We start from the raw sequence: 24,759 nt of genomic DNA, 5'->3' as shown, positions 1-24,759 counted from the left end.
CACTAAGCGCACATTATACTGTGTAGGGGTACGACAGGGGGCATAATACTATGGGCACAATTAAAGGACTAAATACTGTGTCCTTGAAGGGGTTGTAATATATTATATTATTAAATATTATTATTATACTCTATGGGGGCACTAAAGGGGCATTATACTTTTTTTATGGGGCATTTTGTTTTTAATGATGGGGTAGGGCACCAAAAGATCATTTCGCACAGGGCGCCATCTATCCTAAGGCCGGCCCTGGTTGTTCGCTCCTCATTCTTTTTGTATCGGGCCACATTGGAGGTGGCTTCCTGGGGGCTAGGACCAGAGGTGGTTAAACATATTAGTTGATGGGATTCTGGCAGGTTTCAGTCTTATGTACGGCCTCAAGTTTTGTGATGATGTCTGTGTTGTTTTTTTTTGTGTGGAGTACTTTTGCCGTGTCACCCCCTCCCCCTCCCCCACACACCCCTCATTTCTTTTTTGTCTTTATACCATTGCTGGTTGTGGATACTCGGGCACTCCTATGTGCACTGGGGGACGTAACGGGCCGAAAAATTAGTCCGCGCCTTCGGCGCGTGTGTAGGCTGCAAGTACGAAGCGGCTCTATTTTGTCCCAAAATTTTTGGGAGTACTCGTCTTGGTCTGGGGGAGCAGGGTAATGTGGTAGGGTGAGGTGTAGATGCCCACCTGAGGAAGGATGGCAGCAGATTCCCACTGCAGTGCAGGAGCGCGGTGGATGTGCGTCTGCTCACTCTGCTGCCCTAGCCATGAATTATATAGCAGCCCTGATGAAATGGGTGTTTTAATTTAATATTAACACTTTAACTGCTAAACCTGCACAAGCACTAGTATGCTATTTAATAGACTTGGCTATCAGTGACATTCATACCCTCACTATATATTATTGTATATTATATACTATAGGCAGCGCTTGTATGCCTCCGCTTCACATAAACAAGCAGACATGGAGCTCTATATTTATTTACTTACTTTTTGCTTATATAAAGGCTTCAGATATAAACAAATAAAGTTTACATTGTACAATATGCGTCATCTTATTTCACTGTAGAATTCCTTATCACAGAAATGTATATAATTTTTTCATATATTTCCTTTTTCAAAAACTGCTTGGTTTGCAATATGTAGAACTAAAAACGTTGCCTGCTTTCTTTCATTGTTTTTGTTATCATTTACAGAATTGTGCGTATTATATTGATGTAATGGTTGTTGGAGAGTAATCATTTTCTGATCCCTGCACTCTACACAATAAAGATTACACAAGCACAATATATAATACACAAAGAAATGAGTGCAATAAATACAAGATTCCATGTGATTTCAAGTGCTAATCTTGTATGTTCTTGAGACAATGATATATGAAACTCCTTGGTTATGTCAAGTGGATAATCCTTTTATTGTTTTTATGTTTGATAACTATCTCTTCTTAGGCTCTTCGCAATTCCCTCTAGATGCAGAAGCCGTTAGATTCGCTCTAAATTAAGTTCTGGACAGCACTTTGAGAACCTCTAACAAGGTCAGTTGATTTGTTCCATGACCTTGTATAGCTGATGTCAGCAATTGTTGGGTTCTTCAAGAGTGACTTTAGTAAATGTGTGTGTGTATATATATCTCCTATATATACACCTTAGTTAATGTATGTGTGACTCTTGATAAATATAAGGATAATTTAGAGGAAGTGTTCATTGTAATAAAAATAAACAAACTGAATTTAGTTCTTCTAAATGTGGTTTCTAATTGACTTGTGGTTTACTATTTAACATTGTGTGCTCCAGGGGAATTTGAACATGCTCTCCTGACCTCTGGCATGCAATTGAATCTTTTAAATACCTTGCCTCTACCCACTCGGTTGTGGAAATTTGTTCCAATGTGGTTGCTAAGGCAGAAACGTAAAAATATGTCAAGGAAAATAATCTTTAGCAAAAGTGAAAGAGTCCAACGACTAAACCACTGCATCGATCATGGGATGTTAATATGGAGTAGCAGTAGTGATAGAGATACTACTGGCAGCAGTTCAGGTGTTAATAGATTCTCAGAATTTCCGTATAATACACATCGGTACTTGTTGCGCTCGTTGGTGTACTATCTCTCCCAGCAGGCACAGCTGCCAGGTTACCTTTGGTACTCGCTGTACGATTCCTGGATCTCCACACTGCCGTGCATTTGCACTTACTTCTGTTGCTGGGTCTGCCCATACGGCAGGTGTGCGCTCACTTCCTGCAGCTTATAGGGGCAGCGCGCGCACCCAAATCCTTTCCCAGAGTATCCCTGTCAATCACCAGGTATATTAGTCTTCACTGGACACACCCGGCCTGAGCAATATTGGCAAAACCTAGAGTTATCCAGCTAAGGTTACTGTATGCACCTGGTATGTTCTCCCCGTGTTTGCGTGGGTTTTCTCCGGGTACTCCGGTTTCCTCCCACACCCTAAAAACATACCAATAGGGAATTTAGATTGTGAGCTCCAATGGGGACAGTAAACAAGAGGACCTCTGTACAGCGCTGCGTAATATGTTGGCGCTATATAAGCAACTGAAATAAATAATAAATAAAAATCCCATCTTCTATTACTACCATTTATCTGCCTGTATCCAGTTCCCCATAACTAGCCTGTATCCTGTCTACTATTTCTATCAGTTATCAGCCTGTATCCAGTGGTCCATTACCAGACTGTATCCTGTATGCTATTGTAATCCGCTACCAGCTTGCATCCAGTAATCCGCTACCAGCCTGCATCCAGTAATCCACTACCAGCCTACATCCAGTAATCCACTACCAGCCTGCATTCAGTAATCCGCTACCAGCCTGTATCCAGTAACCTGCTGTACACCTGTGTCCAGCTACCTGCAACCTCCCTGTGACCCGCTAATTGCCTGTGTCCTGTTAGCCACTACTCTCACCTTTGGAGTAGCCCAGTATGTTCAGGATGGAGTCCTTCGGTGAAAACTAAAATACAACGTTTTTACATTTAATGCATAAGAAATGTGATATTCTTTAGATAACCAAAGGTCCCATAAATAAATGACGGTTGACCCTAAATACATGTGATGATTACATGATAACCCTCAACAATTGATCAAAATTGGAAAATATGTCTCATATGAATTTAAAGTATTTTGATTGATTGTTCCCTTTTGTTTTAGGATCATACATTTTTTACTTCCCATTTCCCATCCCTTGGTTGAACTTGATGGACATGTGTCTTTTTTCAACCGTACGCACTTTGTAACTATGTAACATCAGAAATGATGTAAACCATTGTCCCTTAGGTGTACAAAACACACAAGAACATATATTGTGCAATATTGACAAGCACTCAGGCTGGAGATTCACCATAATTTGTAAGAAATACATTTCTTTATTATCAAATTCATATTGAAACGAAAAAAAACAATAGTTCAAAATGTGAAAAAATACATAAATCGGTGCATTTGTTACTCCTACACAGCCAACATATCACTAAGTCACTGGCCATTAAGTGTGAAATATATAATACAAAAACGTAAATGACTATTTATGAGTCATATGGTCTACTATGCCGTTAAGAAGTTGAGGTACTTTGGGAATAAGGCCTCATTTACACGAGCGTATTATACGCGCGTGCGACGCGCGTGCTTTTCACGCGTGTCGTACGCACCTATAATAGTCTATGGGGCTGTTTAGACGATGCGTGTATTTTGCGCTGCGTGAGTGCGTTGCGTAAAACTCACGACATGTTCTATATTCTTGCGTTTTTCACGCAACACTCACCCATTGACTTCAATGGGTGCGTGAAAACAACGCATGCCACACGGACGGTCCTGCGTTGCATGCGCGAAAAACACGCAAGAGCTGTTATGTCCATTCTAATTAGTCTATAAAGCTACACAAAGCTACTCCAAACCAGGAAGTGCCTGCCTTTCAAGTGCGAGGGGGCAAGTCTAGCCAGTGCCAGGAGAGTTGTGTGCGGATAGTTTGGAGCGTTTCACAGCCATATACTACAGCCATGCCGCGCGGGATGGATGTGGAGCGCCTCATACTTTTTGTCCAGGAGCATCCAGCGATATGGGATACCAGATGTGAGGAGTATCATAACAGGACGGTGAAGGAGGACGCATGGGAGTTGGTGGCCAAAAACCTCTTTGGGCAAGAGTGGGAGACTGGCCGAACCCGTGACCGCACTCGGTTGGGTGAGTACCTGGCATTTTCTGTCAATGCCTGTCATGCCTATCGAAAACCTGGGCCCTGTATGTGTATTGCGCTCATTAGCACGAGAAACTTTGGTGGAGCAGGTGCTTCCCCACGTCCCACCGCATTGCCATTGCAGGGCCCTTCATTTTGTAGTGAGAGGTGATAGTTCTGATGGCGTGTTATGTTTTTGTTACATCCACCAGTCCAAGATATCAAGACACGGTGGCGGAGCTGCCGTGATCAATTCAGGCGAGAGATGGGTGACAAGGGACGCAGCGGAGATGGGGCATCTCGCAAACGGCCCTACATTTATACTAAGCAGCTGATGTTCCTGAAGGACATCATGGATATGCGCACGTAAGCATTTATGTCGTTGCATGAGTGTAATGTGTGTTTGCCCAGGTCCTGTCTGCCAACGTGTTGTTGTGGGCAATGTTAGATATTGTACTCATACTTTTTTTGCTCCTTGTAGAACCACCGACAATTTGGAGGACACAGCAGAGGAGACTGACGTGGGGGAGTCTGTGGCCGAACCCCCTGCTCCCAATATCCTGCCACCCAGCCCCGAGCCGACACCCCAGGAGCCCGCACCAGGCCAGTCAGAACGGCCGGTTGCCTCTCCAGCCCAGGAGCGGCCCGTGCGAGCCCGCAGTCGGCGTGTTCGTGCCCCACAGCCCTCCACATCTGCCCAGGTGGATACGCGGGTACTGGACTATCTGAGGCGAGCCGCAGAGGAGGATGGCAATGATGCCTTCGGCCGCAGCATTGTCCCCCTCCTACGCCTGGTGCCGATGGACCTTATGGGCCGTCTGCAGGCGTCGATCGTCACATTGATCGACGCTTGCAGACCGCCACACAATCCCCATATGTGTTTCACGGCAATAGAGCAGTGGCGAAATAATTACATGCCGCCACCCACGGCCCAGGTGCCTGGCCAATTCCACCCTGTTCCCCAGATGGCCCGTCCGCATCCATACATGCGCCCTATGGCTCCCCACTTCGCAGGGCCCACATTCCACCCACCACATCAGCACCACTATGCTGGCCAGGAACAACCTACCCAGCTCCAGGTCCAGCATAGTGGTGCTGAAATGCAGGCATATGCCTCCCCAGGACAACTATACCAACACCTCTGAGTGTGTTGGTGCCAATATATTTGGACGGCACTGTTGTGTGTGGTGCAGGCCTGGCCACGTATGTTGTGGGATCATGTTTTTATTTTGTATTTCGTTACACCATGTTGGTGTCTAAGTTTTTGTCCCCAAAATTTGGGATTGGTCCGAATCCCTAAATAAAAAAAATTATGGTTAATGGTTTGATTTCGTTTTATTAATCATTTAGACCACACAACACAAGGTTTGCCACACATTTCCTTAGCCTACACTCTCACACACTTCTGGCCTTTTGGACCAATGCATGGACATGTGATATGAGGTTTTAGTTAATCTCTCGGGGTTTGACATGGCTTGAAAGGGATTGCAAAGTTTAGGTCCTGCCATGGGCCCTGAAGCAAAATAAGTACACTTGCAATTGGACTTCCCTAACTGGAGTCCGCACAACAGGATATATGGGCAAAGTAAGTCGGCAACTGTGTAAAGTCCTGCTCAAACCCCGAGAGATATAAGCTCGCAACCCGCGTCAAGGGTCCTCATGTTTTGCGAGTCCCTACCCCAACCCCAACCCCCAAAATAATCAAAACAAAAAATGCCCACATCTCAGGTGGGTAGTGAAGCGTCAAAAGAACATTCACCCCTTCACAGGTCATCAGCCCCCCACGGTGCTGGTCCAGATGGGCACTCAAAATATGCCGCCAAAGTATCACGAACTCGAAGGCCGGAGGAGACAGATCGGCCGAGAGGAATCACCGGGACATTGTCAGTGGTGTCTGCATGTGTTAGGATATAGTCAGCATCAAAGTTTGCATCATTAATGCGGCAGAAGTTATGCAGAACTACACCCGCTTGGATAACACGTGTGACATTATGCATGGACAATTGCATTGTTGACAGAAAGACACGCCACCTGTTCGACATAATGCCAAAGGCACATTCCACACATCGCCGAGCTCTGCCCAGGCGGAGATTGAACATGCGCCTACGGTCATCCAAGCCCCTTCTTGCAAAGGGACGCATGACTTGCCTTGTGAGTGCAAACCCCTCATCTGCCACGATTACATACGGGATTGGGGGCCCGCTGGAGCCCGGGAAGATGGAGGGTTCCGGCAACCCCAGTCGCCTATTCACGAGTCGCTTCCCCATTCTTGATGTACGGAATATGCGTGCATCTGCCGAGCTTCCATACGAGCCAATGTCAACAATAGTGAAACAATAATTAGTGTCCGCCAAGGCTAACAATACCATAGAAAAATACTGCTTGTAGTTATAGTATTGCGAGCCACTGCGTGGGGGCTTTCTCACACGAATGTGTTTGCCGTCAAGGGCACCAATGCAATTTGGAAATTCAGTAGCTCTAAGAAATCCCTCTGATATACTTAGCCACTGTTCTGTCGTGGGCTGAGGCATGACCGTGCTCTTTAACCTCTGCCACAACACGACACTGGTGGATATGACAATTAAGGAAATGGTGGTCACTCCCAAAAGAAATTCAAAATGCAACGAATGATAACTATTGCCTGTGGCCAGAAATCTAGCAAATAAAGAGAAAGAAAAAGAAAGGAAGAACACATGTTAGTGGGGGGCTGGTGAAGCAGACAGCGGCATGGACTAAGTTATAGCAGCTTCATACATACCTCAAGGTCACAAGCAGACGTTCCTCGGGCGAAATGCAGCGTCTCATGTTCGTATTCTGGAAGGTGAGACCAGAGCGAGTTTGCTCAAGCAGAAGGTCAAATGTGGCCACAGACATGCGGCAGAAGGATCGAAATTTGTCGGGATGCCGGCGTAAGTCCTCAAACAGGGTATGGAAATGCCCTTTTATTGTACGTTGGGCCACAAGTGGATGAACCCAAATGCGACTTCTTCCAGGCGTGTGGTGCTGCAGCATGTGTCGGCGCTGGCCAAACCGACGTGAGATCATCCAGAGAAGAAGCACACGCGCCAGTGCTGGCGAAGCCATAATAGTTGGGTGTCAAAGCGATTCCAATTTGAAGGGAAAAACAAACACTGTGGTTTCTGCAGAGGCGGAAATAAGCTTGCAAACAGATTTCTACCAGCAAGCAGGGGTTGGGCCAGCTGGCCTATTTGTAGGCGGGCGTCCCACTAATCCCCTCTGCGTTTTTTACGCGCGATGCAAACGCTAGTCGTGCGCGCGTTTAAAACGCAACAAGGCTGCGTATACGCAGTGCATACGCAATACAAACGCGCTCAAAACGCGGCGTTTTTTGCGCGCGCAAAACGCACACGCTCGTGTAAATGAGGCCTAAGGTAGAGGGCAAATGCTCAAGATGTAACAACACAGGGACATATATGATTTAAATGTTTTGGAGAAGTTCAAAGCTGGCCAGATATTGGGGCGATATTAAATCTGCCTTGCAGGTCATGTCTAAATGATAAATCTCTAAGGTGTTTTGGATGAAGTCTGGGCATTTCCAGGCTTCAGGGCAGATAAGAATGTTGTTATTAAATCCTTTTTTCTGGCTAGGTCGAGAACAGTGTGTTAATAGGTGCTATGGTCGATTGAAAGCTATAATAGTAAGTAGATTAATGCGCACCATAGCCACTTGTCAGTAAAGTCAAACTTGTCTTACAGATGTCACCAATATTAATGTGATACAAAATGTGTCACACATATTAGTGATAAGTCATCAGGATCTAAACCTTCCAAAATTCTAACATTTTGTGACGTTTCTCTCTTTATTAGTAAAATTCAGCGTAAAATTTAGCATAATCTTATAATTTTGATTTATTGCAAAACAGGATCACAACAATGCAATCACGAAACAATCTCAACCAGAGCCGGCAACTGTACTGTTAGTTTACTGATGGAACATCGAATAGACAGACCAGCAACTTCCTGTAGCCAGTATTTGTCTCCATACTACTTCCAGAGCCCGAAGTATAACTCTTCACATACTAATACTAATGGGTTTAGGTAAAGCATCAATGACTATATCTTACAAGAAAGGTTGGCTTTTAATGACTTGATGTACATTTTAATTGAATTTTAGCATACCACTTGAGTCATATGTCTAGGGAAATAGACTGGTGAAGTAAACTTCTATTCTGAACTTAATTGGAAAATGAAAATTCCATCATTGAATTAAACAACGCACAGGAAGTGTTTTAAACACATTACAATGACTAATGTAATAAAACCGCCCTATCAAGTGCATTTTACTGTTCAATGTAAATCATTTTAATATTCTAAGCTCCTTGTCTTAATGCTTTAACTTTTTCACTTTTTATTATTGAATAAATACATTTCTTCCAAATGACTATAATCATTTTCTAGTTTATCATTTTATACTGCCCTTTTGGTCAGTAGTTTTTTTTTTTATTACTTTGCTTGAGGTGGAGATTACACTTATCTTTGTAAGGTTTATTCAAGGTAAATCTGCAATGTCTAAAACTGGCCATACACATGAGATGTATGACGGCTGACCATCTAATGTGTATAGCGGCATCCCGTCTCTCCCCAGACGGCAGATGTTCGTGAAGAGATTGGTTGGGCATTTTGAATTTCAACATCCCTATCCTTTTGTTTGCTATTAGATTAGCCACTGTCAACGGAGTCTGGCAATGGCTTTCTCCCTGAGAACACATGCACGCTCGGCTGAGCCGAGTGTGCATGTGTATGTGGGAATCAGAAGGAATAGCTGTCGGACGGAGGAGCATTCGCCCGACAGCTATCTAAAAAGTATGGCCAGCCTTAGGCCCACTGAAGGAGATTATTCTTAGGATCCGTCTTTCATCTGCTTCACAACATTCCCTACGTTTAGCGTGTACATTGGGATAGCTCCCAACATACACGACATACGTGTGTTGTTTTGGCCTCCTTCGGGTTGGAATATGTTAGTATATCTTTTTGTTTGAGGTATGGAATAGCATAGTAGACTACTCTATTGCATCCCGCGGAATCCAGCTAAAACAGTAATAGTAATAGTGCCCGGCATAAATGTTTTTAACATGGGAGCCGCATATACTATTGTATGGCATATGTCATGGGCTTTTTATATGCCTTTCATGATGTATATATAAAATGGATAGCATTATAGTCTATGTGTTACAAATACGTTAAACGGATGTACTATAGTGGCATTCCATCATCCATAGACTATAATAGTATCAGTTTAATGGATACATCATGAATGCTCATGACCCCAGTTCTTGAAGTGTACATTTTTATTTGTTAGGGCATCAGTCACAGTCTACGTTTAACATAACGACGGGAGCTTTTCCTGGTGTATACATCAAATGTAGTGCAATAACATGATGTGAAGGGGGCCTTACAACTGTGCTTGTCCACTTTTATTACATCATAAACTTTGCTGTGAACACAGAGGTCACATTATCAGTGACAACTAATGGGTTAAGTGTAAAAATGTACCACACCCTGCTGGCAAGTTATCTGCTTCAAAGATTCAGATGAGTTTTCTTCTGATCGATCATCCTTCAAGCATTGTTTTATTTTGTAATATTGTATTGCAATGCAACAGTTGTAAATTATAACAATTCTGATCTACTTTAGGCCGGGTTCCCACGTAGCGTAAACGGAATTCTGTGTGGAAATTCCGCAGCATTTACAGTAGCAGCAAAGTGGATGAGATTTAGAAAATCTCATGCACATGCTGCAGGAAAAAACTGTAGCATAAACGTTAATAAATTGACCTGCGATGCAGAATTTTATTCCGCAGCATGTCAATTTATGCTGCGTTTTTGTTGATTTTCTGTTGCGGCTTTTCCTCCATTGAATTCAATCGGGATGCAAAACCCGCAACAGAAAGCCAAGTGTTGCGACTTTTGCGGCGTAATCGCAGCGATTGCGCCACAAAAATCGCAACTACGGAAAATAAAATAAAAATCATACTTACCCAGAACGCTCTCCTTCTTCCTGCAGTTCGGCCTCCTGGGATGACATTTCATCCCATGTGACTGCTGCAGCCAATCACAGGCTGCCACTTCACATGGCCTGCAACGTAATCCTGGGAGGCCTGACTATGTGCAGAGAAAAGGGAGGGGGTAAGTATGGACATTTTTTTTTCCTGCCAGCGCTGCAGTCCACAGCGGAAATTCTGTCCGAAAAACCGCAAGGCAGGTACTACAGGTTCCAGGTTGGATACGCTGCGTGATTTTTATGCAGCGCATCTGACCCGTGGGAACTCGGCCTTAGGGGTTATTTTCATAGTCCGCTATGTTATTGTCTAATAGATGTTAGACTAAACGTCAACACGGGTAAACTTACAAGTTTATGCAGGGTTCAGTGGCAGGGTCATGTCCATGGGCCCTGTCAGAAGAATGAGGCTGATTCATTTTGTGTGAAATAGTTATTGGCCAAGTTAAATGTTTTTGGCCAGTACCAGCACTCTCCTTCTGTTCTTCTCATTCCTGGCTCCGTTCATATAAACATGTTTTCTGAATATGTTTTTCTTTTTATGCCATGGTCTTTTGTATAAAGGGACACTTTTTTTCGGCACCACAATGTCCAACTACAATCCTATTTACATAGTCAGCTTAAGGCAATCACGCTAACCTAGCCCTCTTAGTACTGACTACTGTGCAATTTGGATCTGCTTTTGAGTGGAACTAAGTAGCATTGTGACTACAGCTTGCATCGTTTTTGGAAAATGATCAGTTGAACGACTGCTCATGGAGTTCAACATTAAGTGTAGATTACCTATGTCTGCTTAAAGTGTAGCTAAACGTTTGACAAACTTCTGACATGTCATAGAGATATGCCAGAAGTTTGGATTGGTGGGGGTCCGAGCACTGAGACCCCCACCAATCGCTAGAACGAAGCAGCTGTAAGCGCTCAGCCGCTTCGTGTCTGTTGGCCTTTTTCCGGAAAGCCGATGTATCAGTCTACGGGCTCATAGACTTTCTATTGAGTCTGTACACAGATACATCTACTTTCCGGAAAAAGCCGAACAGAAAGCGGCTGAGCGCCCACACGAGCACTTCAGCTGCTTCGTGCTAGCGATTGGTGTGGGTCTCAGTGCTCGGACTCCCACCAATCCAAACTTCTGACATGTCACTATGACATGTCAGAAGTTTGTCAAACGTTTAGCTACACTTTAACTTTGGGTAGATTCTGTAAATTTTGGACAGTATTTGTCAGTACAGTGCAGATCCTTAATACATTTGTTTTAATACCAGCTCTTTAAAACAGTCATCTAAATTCTAAAACACTATACTGATTAATAAAATATGTATTTTGTTAGCAAACACAAGCACATACTAAAGCAAACCAGGTCTGCAATAACTTTTTCTTCAGAGTTTATGTTGCATTATGGCTTACTGTAATGAAGGCCTAGAAAATTAGTATGTCAGGTTTTTAATGGATCACTGATTTTCTTTGGGAATAAAGGCAAGATTCCAATTAACAGTCATAAGATCCTCCAGACAGCATGCGATATGTAAACTGAACAGTTCAATAAATTCATTACCCAAAAAAACTTTTTGGACAAAGCCTCAATGATTGATATGGAGTTGATTATGGCTTTACTTGACAAGGGTAACCAATTTCATTGGAAGTTCCTATCAATATGGTTTTGTAATATAGGTGAAGGAGGGCACAGAAACAGAGTAAGGCGAATTTTATTCACATTTATGTAACAGCTGGGAACTACAAAAAAAATTTGCTTTTGAGGAATTTTGATCTTATGAAAATGTGATTTGAAGAAAGTGTAACTCCAGACTGTCACTACCTCTGTTAATTTCATTTTCTCTTAAATCTTGCTCAGTTATAAATATGTAACCAGGACAGCTTTGTATGTGTTCTATAACAGCATGATGGGAGTTTGCAATTGGTTTTGAATAAGAATTCTTGTAATTGATAGTGAACTCCATGAATTACAATATTCTAGATTGGTCCGTTGACTGGGCCTCGGTTTTAACTGCATGAAGAAGAAATGGGCAACAATGGGTGAATCTGTGTGAAGATAAATAAAATGTTATTCCCACCTTACATATGTATGGCATATCCACGAGATATACCATAAATTATTGGCAGATTCAGGTTCCTGCAGGTGGCCTGTGTATGTGCTATGGGAGTTAGTGAAATAGCTGATCCTGCTCGCTTGGCTTTTTCCACATCTCCTATAGGACCTACTGAGAACGTTCATTCAACTAATTTCAATCAACAGACGACATGGGAGTGGGGAGACCCCCGTTTTCAAAATGAGTGTTTGTCCCAGAACTGGGACCTGCATCTATCAGAAATTTATAGCATATGCTGTGGATATGCCATAAATATCTAAGGCCGGATTCACACGAGCGTTTTCGGTCCGTGATATACGGTCCGTATGTCGGACACATTTCAGGGAGCCGGGCTCTTAGCATTATAGTTATATATGACGCTAGGTGTCACTGCCTCTCCGCAGGAACTACTGTCCCCTACTGAAAACATGATTACAGTATGGGACAGTTGTCCCGCAGCGAGGCAGTGACACCTAGCGTCATAGATAACTATGATTCTAGGAGCTCGACTCCCTATAGTGTGTTCAGTCCGGGAAATGCGGCCGACATACGCAACCATATATCACAGACAGAAGATGCTCGTGTGTGGGAGGCCTTAGGTGGAATACCCCTTTAAAGGGAGCTAGTAGAGTCAGAGCCAAAGTTTGGATAATCCTGATGCTGGTGGCTAGTGTGTGGCAAAATGGCTGAATTATTTGATGATGAGTGGTCAGATTAGTATTGAAGGCTGAATATCCGGTATGCTAAAAGAGTGCGCAGAGATCCACCAGCAACAGGGGAGACAGATGATGGTGGGAGCCCAGAATACTTATGCCTGCTCCCTCTCACCAATTAATGGACACCATTCTAGTAAAAATGTGAGGGAAATTAGTTGATACAACCGTATGCACATGGCCTTTCTTTGTTTTTTAATGCGAGTCAATGGCAGATGTATGTAGCTGTATAGGCATTCAGTTGCGTACATATGGGGAAAACGTGGATTTATTGAAAGTGGTATGACATGATGGCACAGCTTTCAGCAAGTGACATCACTGGGATGTCTGCAAGAGCGGAAATACATATGGGTTGTGGTTTCTTGCTAAGTCACTGTTTACATTTTATCAGTTTCTTGATGCAAATAGAAAATGAAAGAAATAAACTAAACTGAGAAGCAATGTGAGGATGCCGATGTACCAAAGTTGAACCAGTATGATAAATAAATTCCTGCCTATTGCCTATTGACCTTACTTCAGTAGACATTTCAATTAATACAGTGCAATTGTCATTTTAGGTAAACTTCGACTGTAGTTGGTGAATTCTGAAATCATTGATCTGTGAAAAGTTCTAGCATCATTGTTTTAACTCTCAAAATCCAGTTTAGCTATATATTACGTTCAATTTTTTAAAAAAATGAAAGTGCATATTTTCATTATTAAAGGGGTTATTTAATGAATCATTTTCATACCAAAAATGCTGAAATGCTGTTTATATCTGTCTTAAAGTAATTTGCAGTGTTTCTAGCATAAAAATAACCCTTTTTTGTAATTGTTTGCCTTTCGTCCTACTGCTAATGTGTGCGGCTGAGGGAGGGGCTCTGAGCAGAATCCGTCACCTTCCCCCTCTGGTAGCTAACGATATATTCCCCTTTTACTTTCTCTGCAGAAAGAGTCTTCTCATGTATACTGCCATGCTACTGCAGGGGCTCTGCCCTGCTCCTTCCCTGACAAGCAGGACAGAAAGCTATTTCTATTGGCAGCACGGCAGTGAAGAGATATAGGCTATGCAGAGACCTGGCTGTGGGGAGAGGGATTGAACATGCATGTCCCCAGCACACAGTTAATTAGGTGAACGTGCACATTGTTATACATTGTGACTACCTGGTGGTGCCATACTATGTATGTAAATTTGATAACTTCTTCACTGGATTGTTTTTTTTTAACAGCATGTAAATGGAAAACATTGATAATTTTTTATGATTTATTTAATGAATATGATATTTAATGGTGGAACGACCCTTTTAACTCTTGCGCAGTAGTAATTTAGATGTGTCAGCACTGTTCTTCTTTAGTTCTTTGAAGGGGTATTTCCATCACAGAAAGTGATTGGTTAAACCCAGCACATGCCATCACTTTCTGATTATTGGGGGTTTGACTGTGCCACACAAACACTGTGGCCCCTTCATTCTCATTGATTCCTATTACATGCAATGATATAATCGAAATAACAACAAATGTGCACAGCTCCTTGAGAATTTGCTCATTTCTTTTTGCTAAATAGATATCTTGTACTTAGTTATTGTAGTCTTAGTTATCTTAACTATTTGTAATCTTTGAGTTGACAGACCAGGGCCGTTTTGTGCTATAAGCTGTGGCTGTCACATAAGGGAATTATTGATGTACTATTGAAAGGCTGACCATGTGCTTTTAGCCTTTTATGTTACATGTTTGGGCAGCTTTATCGGGCCTAAAAATGTACCTGCCTTCTGATAATTATCCTTCAACTAAACTTAGTGTTGTGAGATTGCTTATTTGCCGTATTTTCTGTTTTACTCATCGAGTTTTATCAATGAATTGCTTAGCAAGGTAATTCTGGCTCTGAATTGAAAACAAATTTTTGCAATGATCTGATACCTATTATATCCAGAGAAAGAACCAACCATATAGAATAGTTTCAGCAATAGCTCCCCTCTTCCCTGCAATTTCAGTAAGGGTCGAGGTACTCAGCTGGTTCCAGGACTTAAGTGCCTCTAGCTAGCCCAGTGGTTAATTTTCAAGATAACGTTAAATGATGGGCATTTAGACCAAAAATAAGAGGAATTAGAGATACAGTTTACATGGGCAATGGCAAACAAAGTCTATATAAACGTACGAGGAAGGGTATAACACAGAGAGGGATAAAGCAACGCCAGGAGTTCAGATGTTTGCAGCAGGAATCAGGCAGAGACAAATGCGGTACCAGGGATGAGATGTATCTTAGTGAGGAAACAAAGTGACTTAGCAGAGCCAGGCTAAGGTATGCGGAACAATGGGAGCAGCAAAAAGTAGTCGTTAGGAAAATACCTGTTCCCTTAAGGTCGCTATGACAACCTTTCTAGTTTCTGGGCGGTTCTCTCTTCTCGGTCCTTCTGCCAATCAGCTGTGGTGGTGTTTTTTTACCTGTCTTTTCCCACCTGTCTTTGCTTGTGATTTTTTCTATCTCCTGGTTTGTGATCAAGCTCCTGACTGCTCCTGCACCTCTATTTTCTGGACCTCGTGTATACTGATCTCGGCTTGTCTCTCGTTAACCCCCTCCTTACCGATTCTGATTATCCGCTCCTGGTTGGTTTTGACCGTGGCTTGTCTTATTACCTCCACTCCGTTTCTGGACTTTTCAGTTAATCTATTGGCTGTCTGGTTTCCAGCACAGGTTTTCCTGCATTGCATCTCTTATCCAAAACTACACTCTGTTAAGACAACCTGGGTTCTAATCAGCAAAGCCCATCCCACCTTACGGTCAGCTCTGGCGAACACCTTAGGGTCGCTTTATATACAGTCGAACAGAGTGGTTACGGATTTGAGATTGTGGGTTTACGTGCACGCTCTCTCCCGGCAGACTCCAGCAGCCTTGAGGTATCGCTCCACTTGCATTTCCATAACAGATTCACAAGCCTTATATATAATTTTTTTTCCACGATGGAACCCATGCAAGCTCTGGTGAAACAGATGCAAGGTCTGGCTGTAAAGGTTCAACAGCAGGAAACTGTGCAGGCCCGACTACTCGCTCCAACAGCATCTGCTGTGGAGGCAAAAGTGAATTTACCTGACCATTTCTCTGGAGGTCGTAAGTTAATTTTTGAGACAGATGTAAATTATTGTCACGTACTCTCTGCCTGCGGCTCCCTTGGTCTCCAGAACATCAAGATTTACTCGCTCGGGCATTGCCCGGCCTGGCAGACTGAGGCAGTCTGCAGCCAATAGTAGCTCAGGAGCGTCAGGCCAATCAAAGCCTGGCTGATGTTCCTGAGCTCCCGCCCTCTCCTTATTTAGTTCAGCCTGGGATAGTTGGCCTTTGTCTGTAGTTAGAGTTTCCTTGCCTGGTGCTTTCCCTTGTTTCAGACTCCCCCGAGCGACTTGCTTTTTGACTTCTTGTAACCTGACCTCGGCTGGACTCCTGACTTTTCTTTGCCTTCTGACTTTTGTTTTTTCTGCACTCTCCCATTTTGACCCTGCCTGCCTGACGCCGCCTTTTGCGCCCGGACGTGTTTTTATTGTGGGGACGCTGGTCATACACTTAAGAACCGTTCCAAATGCCCGGCTCCGGAAAGCTGCAGAGCCTAGATGGTCCCCGGGAATGCCATCTGGGCAATCAGGTTTTTCCCACATTTTCTAAAAAAAAATCCTTCTGCCTGTTGATTTGTGTTTTCATAATGTTTGTGTTTCTAGAAAAGCAATTGTGGATTGTGATTCTGCAGCAAATTTCTTAGATTTTCGGTTTGCTAAAAAATTGGCTATCCCTCTTGTTCAGTTGAGTACCCCAGTCAAGTCTCTGCTATTGATAATACTCCTCCCACTCAGGGGTCAGTCAAGTTCTCTACTCCGCCTGTTACATGGAAAGTGGGTACTTTGCTTACTGAACAAATTTCTTTCTTTATTTTAGAAAATTTGGCCTCTGAAATAGTATTGGGTATCCCATGGTTACAAACACATAACCCAGTTATGTGCAGACATCTCTTTGAGAGAAGGGCGTAGACTGGATGGAAGGAGTTTGTGGTCAGCGACCACAGACGTTACATTGGGTGAAAGTAGATTTAGTTAAGTGGAGTTCTAAATGTTACGATTCTTGTATGTCTTTGTCTACTACTAATATCACTTGCATCCCACCATCATTGCCAGAGTATGTTCAAGATTATGAGGATGTCTTTTCTGAAGTTGGTTCTGAATCTCTCCCTCCTCGTAGACTGTACGAATGTCCTATCATACGCCTCTCTAATGCTAAACTGCCCAAGGAGCAGATTTATAATCTTTCTGCTCTGGAAAGACAGGCCATGAAAGATTATATAAAAGACAGTCTCCATAAGGATCATATTCATCCATTTACTTCTCCAGTAGGAGCTGTTTTTTTCTTTGTTGAAAAAAAAGATGGCGGTTTAAGACCCTGCATCGACTATCGTGAATTGAATAAAATTGCTGTTAAGAATCAATATCCTCTTCCACTCATCCCAGACCTATTTAATAAGATCTCGGGAGCCAGGTGGTTCTCTAAACTAGATTTACGCGGGGCCTACAATTTAGTTTGTATCCGAAAAGGACATGAGAGGAAGACAGCATTTAATACTCCAGACGGTCATTATGAGTACTTAGTCATGCCTTTTAATTTAAGTAATGCTCCAGCGGTTTTTCAAACCTTGGTTAATGATATTTTCAGGAATTTAGTTGGACGCTTTGTGGTGGTATATCTGGACGATATTCTTGTATTTTCTTCCGATTGGTCATCTTATGTCCAACAGTTAAGGTCAGTACTTCAAATACTGAGGGAAAATTGTCTTCACACGAAATTTGAAAAATGTCTTTTTGTAGTTCAGGAAATTAATTTCTTAGGATATGTGCTGTCACCTCATGATTTTCCTATGGACTCCGCTAAGGTTCAAGAATTCTTGATTGGGTTCAACCCACTTCATTAAAGGCTCTGCAGAGATTCTTGGGTTTTGCTAATTATTACCGAAAATGTATTTATAATTTTTCCTCCATTGCCAAACCTTTGACAGATCTTAAGTGGGGTCTGATCTTGTTAATTGGAAATCTAGTGCGGTGTTTCTGCATTTGAAACCTTAAAACAATGTTTTATAAAAGAGCCTGTACCTGTTCAACCTGACCTTTCTAGTCCCTTTATTGTTGAGGTTGATGCCTCAGAAATAGGTTTCGGGGCTGTGTTGTCTCAAGGATCTTCTGTATTAACCAACTTACACCCCTGCGCTTTTTTTTGTGTCTAAATTTTCTTCCACTGAAAAGAACTATGATATAGGTAGTCATGAGATTCTTGTTATTAAGTGGGTATTTTAAGAGTGGCTCCACTTTCTAGAGGGGGCCAGTCATCAAATTACTGTACTGACTGACCATAAAAACCTGACTTGCTTAGAATCTGCCAAAAGACTCAATCCCAGACAGGCTAGGTGGGCCTTGTTTTGTTTTTTTTTACCAAATTTGACTTCATTGTAACCCACAGACCCGGGTCTAAAAATGTCAGGGCCGACGCATTATCCAGAAGCTTATGGTCCTCACAGGTCCCGACTTTCATCCGGAACCTATTTTATCTAAGGGGATAGTGGTTTCTGCAATATCATCTTATCTTACAACTGAGATTAAAGAATGTCAACAACGTGCTCCGCAAACCATTCCTGCTGGGAAGTTGTTTGTATCTCCTCAGTTCAGATTTCATTTGCTCAATTAGTTACATGATTCTGTTTTGTGTGGTCATCCAGGGATAACCGGTACTAAAAAAATTTGTCTCTCGGCTCTATTGGTGGCCGTCCTTGTCTCGTGATGTGAGTTCCTATGTCTCTGCTTGCGATGTCTGCGCTAAGAGTCTTTGAACTCGTCCTATGGGTGAATTTCTGCCATTGCCTGTTCCACAGAAACCTTGGTCTCATCTGTCAATGGATTTCATCACTGATTCACCTCCCTCCAAGGGGAAAACTGTCATTTGGGTTGTGTTGGACCGTTTTAGTAAGATGTGATATTTCACTCCATTGCCTCAGCTCCCTGATTCCAAACCCTTGTTTAAACTATTTATTGATCAAGTGGTTCGTCTGCATGGTATTCCGGGAAATATTTTCTCTGATAGGGGGTGTACAATTTGTGGCTAGTTTCTGGAGAGCTTTCTGTAAGAAACTTGGTGTACAGTTATCGTTATCTTCTGTATACCACCCTGAGACTAAGGCTGCGTTCACACGAGCACATTAACGTCCGTAATGGACGGACGTATTTCGGCCGCAAGTCCCGGACCGAACTCAGTGCAGGGAGACGGGCTCCTTGCATCATAGTTATGTACGATGCTAGGAGTCCCTGCCTCTCTGCAGGACAACTGTCCCGTACTGAAAACATGATTACAGTACGGGACAGTTGTCCTGCAGAGAGGCAGGGACTCCTAGCATCGTACATAACTATGATGCTAGGAGCCCGGCTCCCTGCACTGAGTTCGGTCCGGGACTTCCGGCCGAAATACGTCCGTCCATTACGGACGTTAATGTGCTCGTGTGAACCCAGCCTAATGGTCAAACCGAGCGTTTTAATCAAACCTTGGAACAATATCTTAGGTGTTATATTGCTGATAACCAGGTTGAATAGGGCTCATATCTTCCTTTAGCAGAGTTTACTATAAATAATCACCATATTTCTCTTGATACCTCACCGTTTTTCTGTAATTATGGTATTTATCCTCGTTTTGGTTCATTTTCCACCTCTTCTAGTGCTAACCCTGAGGTGGAAGTTGATTCAAATAAACTGTGCACAGTTTGGGCTTAGGTTCAATTGAACCTGAAGAACTCTCAAGTTATTCAAAAGAAAAAATGCTAATAAAAAACGTACTGTGGGTCCTGTATTTTGTGTGAGTCAAAAGGCTTGGCTTTCTATGAAAAATCTGCGACTGAAAGTGCCTTCTCATAAGTTTGCCCCTAGGTTTATTGGTCCATATGAAATTGTTTAAATAATTAACACTGTATCGTTTCGTCTGGCTCTTCCCGCATCCATTAGGATTCATAATGTATTTCACAAATCTTTCCTAAATTTTTTTTTCCATCATCTGGTTTACTCAAGAAACCTCCTCCTCCAGTTCAGGTAGAAGGAGATATAGAGTTTGAGGTTCAGAGAATTGTGGATTCTAGAAACGTCAGGAGTACTCTACAATACTTGGTACACTGGAAGGGGTATGGGCCAGAAGAACGTACTTGGGTTCCTGGCCATTCAGTACACGCCGGTCGTTTGGTTAACATTTTTTACTTAAAGTTTCCTTTGAAACCTAGGCCAAGGCTTAAGGGTCCGGAGGCCTCCTGTAGAAGGGGGGTACTGTTAGGCAAACACCTGTTCCCTTAAGGTCGCTATGACAACCTTTCTAGCTTCTGGGCAGTTCTTCTTTTACATTGAATCTAGCTCTCTTCTCTGTCCTTCTGCCCATCAGCTGTGGTGTTGTATATGTACCTGTCTTTCAGGCTTTTCCCATCTGTCTTTACTTGTGAATTTTCCTATCTCCTGGTTTGTGATCAAGCTCCTGGCACTGAGGCCAGTGTAGCAGGGATTTAAATGCTGTTTCCCATCTCTCTACTGGTCAGTGTGGAAGCGTGCTCTGCCAATGCTCTGCTTGGCATTGCTGCTAGCCCTACTGTGAGACTCAGCCATGGCTGGGGGGGGGGGGAGGAGAAGGTACAACACTGGAGTGCAGATGGGTATGTATTTAAATGTATCTGACATGTTTCTAACATTTATGACATAAATATCTGGGGTCAGAATCCACTTTTTAAGAGATAAAAACCGTAGGTCAGTGTTGGACTGAGGTTTCTTGGGCTCACCAGAGGAAATTATTCTGAGGCCTACACTCCATCTATACAAAACATGTGAAAGTCCACTTTTAAATTCACGGCAATCTTTGTTGTTTTTATTGCACACAAAGGACATATCATCTATAAGGTCTAATAGATTACTTGTGAACCAACTTGTAGGAAAATGACCCTAGTGGCAAGTGGTTGGCTCCAAAGTCAGCACCAAATGTCGTCATCTGCTGGACATTTAAGCCATTATTTTCAGCCTGGGCCCACCGGTGGATCCTCTAGTATCCTGGTGGGAGAGTCCCACACTGATACAGGCAAAAGCATAGAGGATTGCTACTAAAAAAGAAAGAATAAAAAGTATATCCTGAATAACATAAACTATGGAAAAGTGATAAAACTTTTGTTGAGTGTTTTTTTTTGCAGAAATCAGATATGCAGTCTGACAAATATTTGTTGGTCTAAAACCAATGGGATGATAACAAAGAACAAGTCATGTGTGTCTTGGATCACATTTTCCCATTCAGGAATAAACAACATAATTAAAAATATAGTTTGCAAGATCAAAGCAATTACAGCTAGCCATGTTACAGCAATCCATCTGCACTCATCTGCCAATATACATTAAGTCTGCCAAGCACTTTTTGGCTCATCACTTTCTGCATTTTGTAAGTTCATTTAATTAGTTCCATTTCAATAGACAAATTCTCTGCTTAAGTCTTGAAATCAACATTGCTGCTTCAGTTCCATATTGCTACACCTAGCTATTTAGTTTAAACACCCTTCTGTACAATGGACCTTGACAAAGTAATCAAAATATGTAGCACATTATGTTTCATAAGTGAAATATGTAAATACAGAGACATAATATGATACAGATGTTTCTACCATTTAAAAATCAGCTATTACTCCCATCCCTCCTTGCCTTTAATACAGATCTATTTCACATAGCTTCTGCTCAGTGAATACCGTCGGCTCTGTTCAAGAACATAACAAAAGTCTGCAAAGTGTAGAAGTCAGGATCCAAGAAACTAGCCTTTATTGATCGGCTTTAAAAATAAAAGAGCAAGATAGAACAAATATTGGTAAAAAGGAAAAGTTGTATATATACCAAAAACAAATAAGGTTGTAGGTTCTGTTCACATCTGCGCTAGGTTTTCCGTTACTCTGTTCTGTCATAGGAACAGAATAACAAAAGAAACGGGAGCGCCGGATCAGTCGCACGTCACATGCTGCACTATATTTGTCTGACAAGAGCAACAGAATCTGCGATTATCGGTGATTGGTATTTTGGATTTCAGGACGCAACGCAATTTTTGCAATCTGATGTGTCACTTTATGTGTTAATAACTTTGGAATGCTTTTACTTATCCAAGAGATTCTGAGATTGTTTTTTTCGTAACACATTATACTTTAATTTGGTGATAAATTTAATTTAATATGTTTTTTATAAAAAAAATCTCAAATATAACAAAAATTTGGAAAATTAGCAATATTCTGAATTTGAAAACCCCTGCTTCTAAAATGGATAATTATACCACACAAATTAATAAATAAGGTTTACAATATGTTTTCTTCATGTAGATATCATTTTCTAAATTTCAGTATTTTCAAGAAAATTGGCAAAACCTATTTTTTAGGCACCACATTCCAAAAGCCATAACGTCTTTCTTTTTTCGTCTATATAGTCCTATGAGGGCTTGATTTTTGCAGGACGAGTTGTAGTTTTTTGTAGCACCATTTATTTTGCCGTATATTGTACTAGGGAACGTAAAAAAAAATATTTGTGGGGTAGAAAATGAAAAAAAACAGCGATTCCTCCATGGTTTTTTGCGCGTTGTTTTTACGGTATTCACTGTGCAATTAAAACAACATGTTAACTTTATTCTGTGGGTCAATACGATTACGGCGATACCAAATATATATTGTTTTTTCTATATTTTACTACTTTTACATGTAAAAACCTAAGTGTAAAAGAGAAAATTTATTTTGCGTCGCCAAATTCCGAGAGCCGTAAGTTTTTTATTTTTCCGTCGATTAAGTGGTGTGAGAGCTTATTTTTTGTGGGATAAGCTGTAGTTTTTAATAATATAATTTTGGGGTACATGCGGCAGTTTGATCAGTTTTTATTTCATTTTTTGTGGGAGATTAGGTGACCAAAAAATAGACATTCTGGCGTTTTTCAATTTATTTTTTTACGGCGTTCACCGTGCGGGTTAAATAATGATATATTGTAATAGTTCAGACTTTTACGGACTCGGCAATACCAATTATGTTTGTTTATTATTTTTTTTTTACTATGCTCTAGGAGAAAAATGGAAAAAAGGGGGGTTTTTTGAACTTTTTATTTTTTTTATTTTGTTTTACACAAAAAAAAACTTTATTTAACTCATTTTTACTTTTTTTATTAGTCCCCCTAGAGGACTTCAACCAGCGTTCGTTAGATCGCTTGTACGATATACTGCAATACTAATGTATTGCAGTATATCGTGATTCTGACAGGAACCTATTAAGCCCTGCCAGAGGCAAGGCTTAATAGGTGTACAAAGATGGTGGACCTGGGGGCGTTGCGGGGGGCGCGATGAGCTTTTAGAGGGGGTCACCCCCCTCTTTCTGACGATTTAAATGCTGCGGTCGGTATTGACAGCAGCATTTAACGAGTTAAACTAGCGGGATCGCGCTCGAGTGCGATGCTGCTACTTACTCTGAAGTGTCGGCTGTAACATACAGCCGACACTGGCATCGTATGGAGCGAGCTCACTGCGTGAGCCTGCTCCATACTTCCCCTAGCCGACTTTGGCGTATGAATACGTCAAATGTCGGGAAGGGGTTAATATTAAAATGCCCCATAAACCAAAATTAAATTGCTTTGCTTTGCATTCATATTTTTATGTAAAAAGATGTTACTTACTAATATACTTTAATTACAAATTTGGTGCTAAATGGTGGCGTTCAAACCTGGTGAATTGTTCCCGGAAGCCCTGGGGCTTTTCTAATATTGATGACGTGCCGACACGGCGTTATCAATGGCATGACCGCAAGGGGCTGTCACATTGCCTATTGCTGGAGTCCCCAAGCAGAGCATCAGCTAGCGCTTTGCTCTGGACTCCAGCACTGCTTCCGACATTTGGTCAGTGACTTCGGGGGTTTGCTATAGCTGCAGTTCCTGAGCAGAGCATCAGCTGATGCTCTGCCCGGGGACTCCAGCACTGCTGCCAACGTCACTGTCCATATATGGACAGTGACTTCAGGGGCTTCATATCACTGAAGTCCCCGAGCAGAGCATCAGCTGATGCTCTGCCCGAGGACTCCAGCTGATGCTCTGCTCGGGGACTCCAGCTGATGCTGCCGTCACTGTCACTGCCCGGGGACTCCAGCTGATGCTGCCAACGTCACTGTCACTGCCTGGGGACTCCAGCTGATGCTCTGCTCGGGGACTACAGTACTGCTGCCGAAAGTCATTGCCCATATGGACAGTGACTTCAGGACTTTCCTATCACTTTGGTCCCCAGGCAGAGCATCAGCTGATGCTCTGCCTGGGGACTCCCATACTATTGTCGATGTCAGTGTCAATTCACTGTCCATATATGGACAGTGACGTTGGCAGCAGTACGGGAGTTCCCAGCCAGAGCATCAGCTGATGCTCTGCTCGGGGACTCCAGTACTGCTGCCGACCTCACTGCCCATATATGGACAGTGACAGTGACGTTTTCAGCAATGCTGGAGTCCTCGGGCAGAGTATCTGCTGATGCAAAGCATTAGATGAATGCTCTGCTCAGGGACTCCAGCAATAGACAGTGTGACAGCCCCTTGTGATCATGCCATTGATAACACGCCGACACGAACAGCACAGGAAGCAAGCCCTCAGTCACGTGGGGCCATGTCCGCGTGTCATCAATATTAGAAAAGCTCCAGGACTTCCTGGAACAGTTCACCAGGTTTGAACGGCACCATTTAGTACAAAATTTTTAATCAAAGTACTTTAGTAAGCGA

At 42.5% G+C, this 24,759-nt stretch overlaps 1 protein-coding gene across 1 annotated transcript; it reads left to right on the top strand.

The window, feature by feature from the left end:
* The first annotated feature begins 4,410 nt into the window (after nt 1–4,410).
* On the top strand, nt 4,411–5,438 carry LOC142740889 (uncharacterized). The gene is made up of 2 exons (XM_075850312.1): nt 4,411–4,536; nt 4,652–5,438. The coding sequence occupies exons 1-2, from the start codon at nt 4,436–4,438 to the stop codon at nt 5,313–5,315; spliced, it is 765 nt and encodes a 254-aa protein (XP_075706427.1). The 5' UTR covers nt 4,411–4,435; the 3' UTR covers nt 5,316–5,438.
* The last annotated feature ends 19,321 nt before the right edge of the window (nt 5,439–24,759 follow it).

This window comes from Rhinoderma darwinii, chromosome 2, assembly GCF_050947455.1.
Source record: "Rhinoderma darwinii isolate aRhiDar2 chromosome 2, aRhiDar2.hap1, whole genome shotgun sequence".
Taxonomy (NCBI): domain Eukaryota; kingdom Metazoa; phylum Chordata; class Amphibia; order Anura; family Rhinodermatidae; genus Rhinoderma; species Rhinoderma darwinii.
The sequence above is the reverse complement of the archived record's forward strand: the minus strand, read 5'-3'. Positions and strand labels throughout refer to the sequence as shown.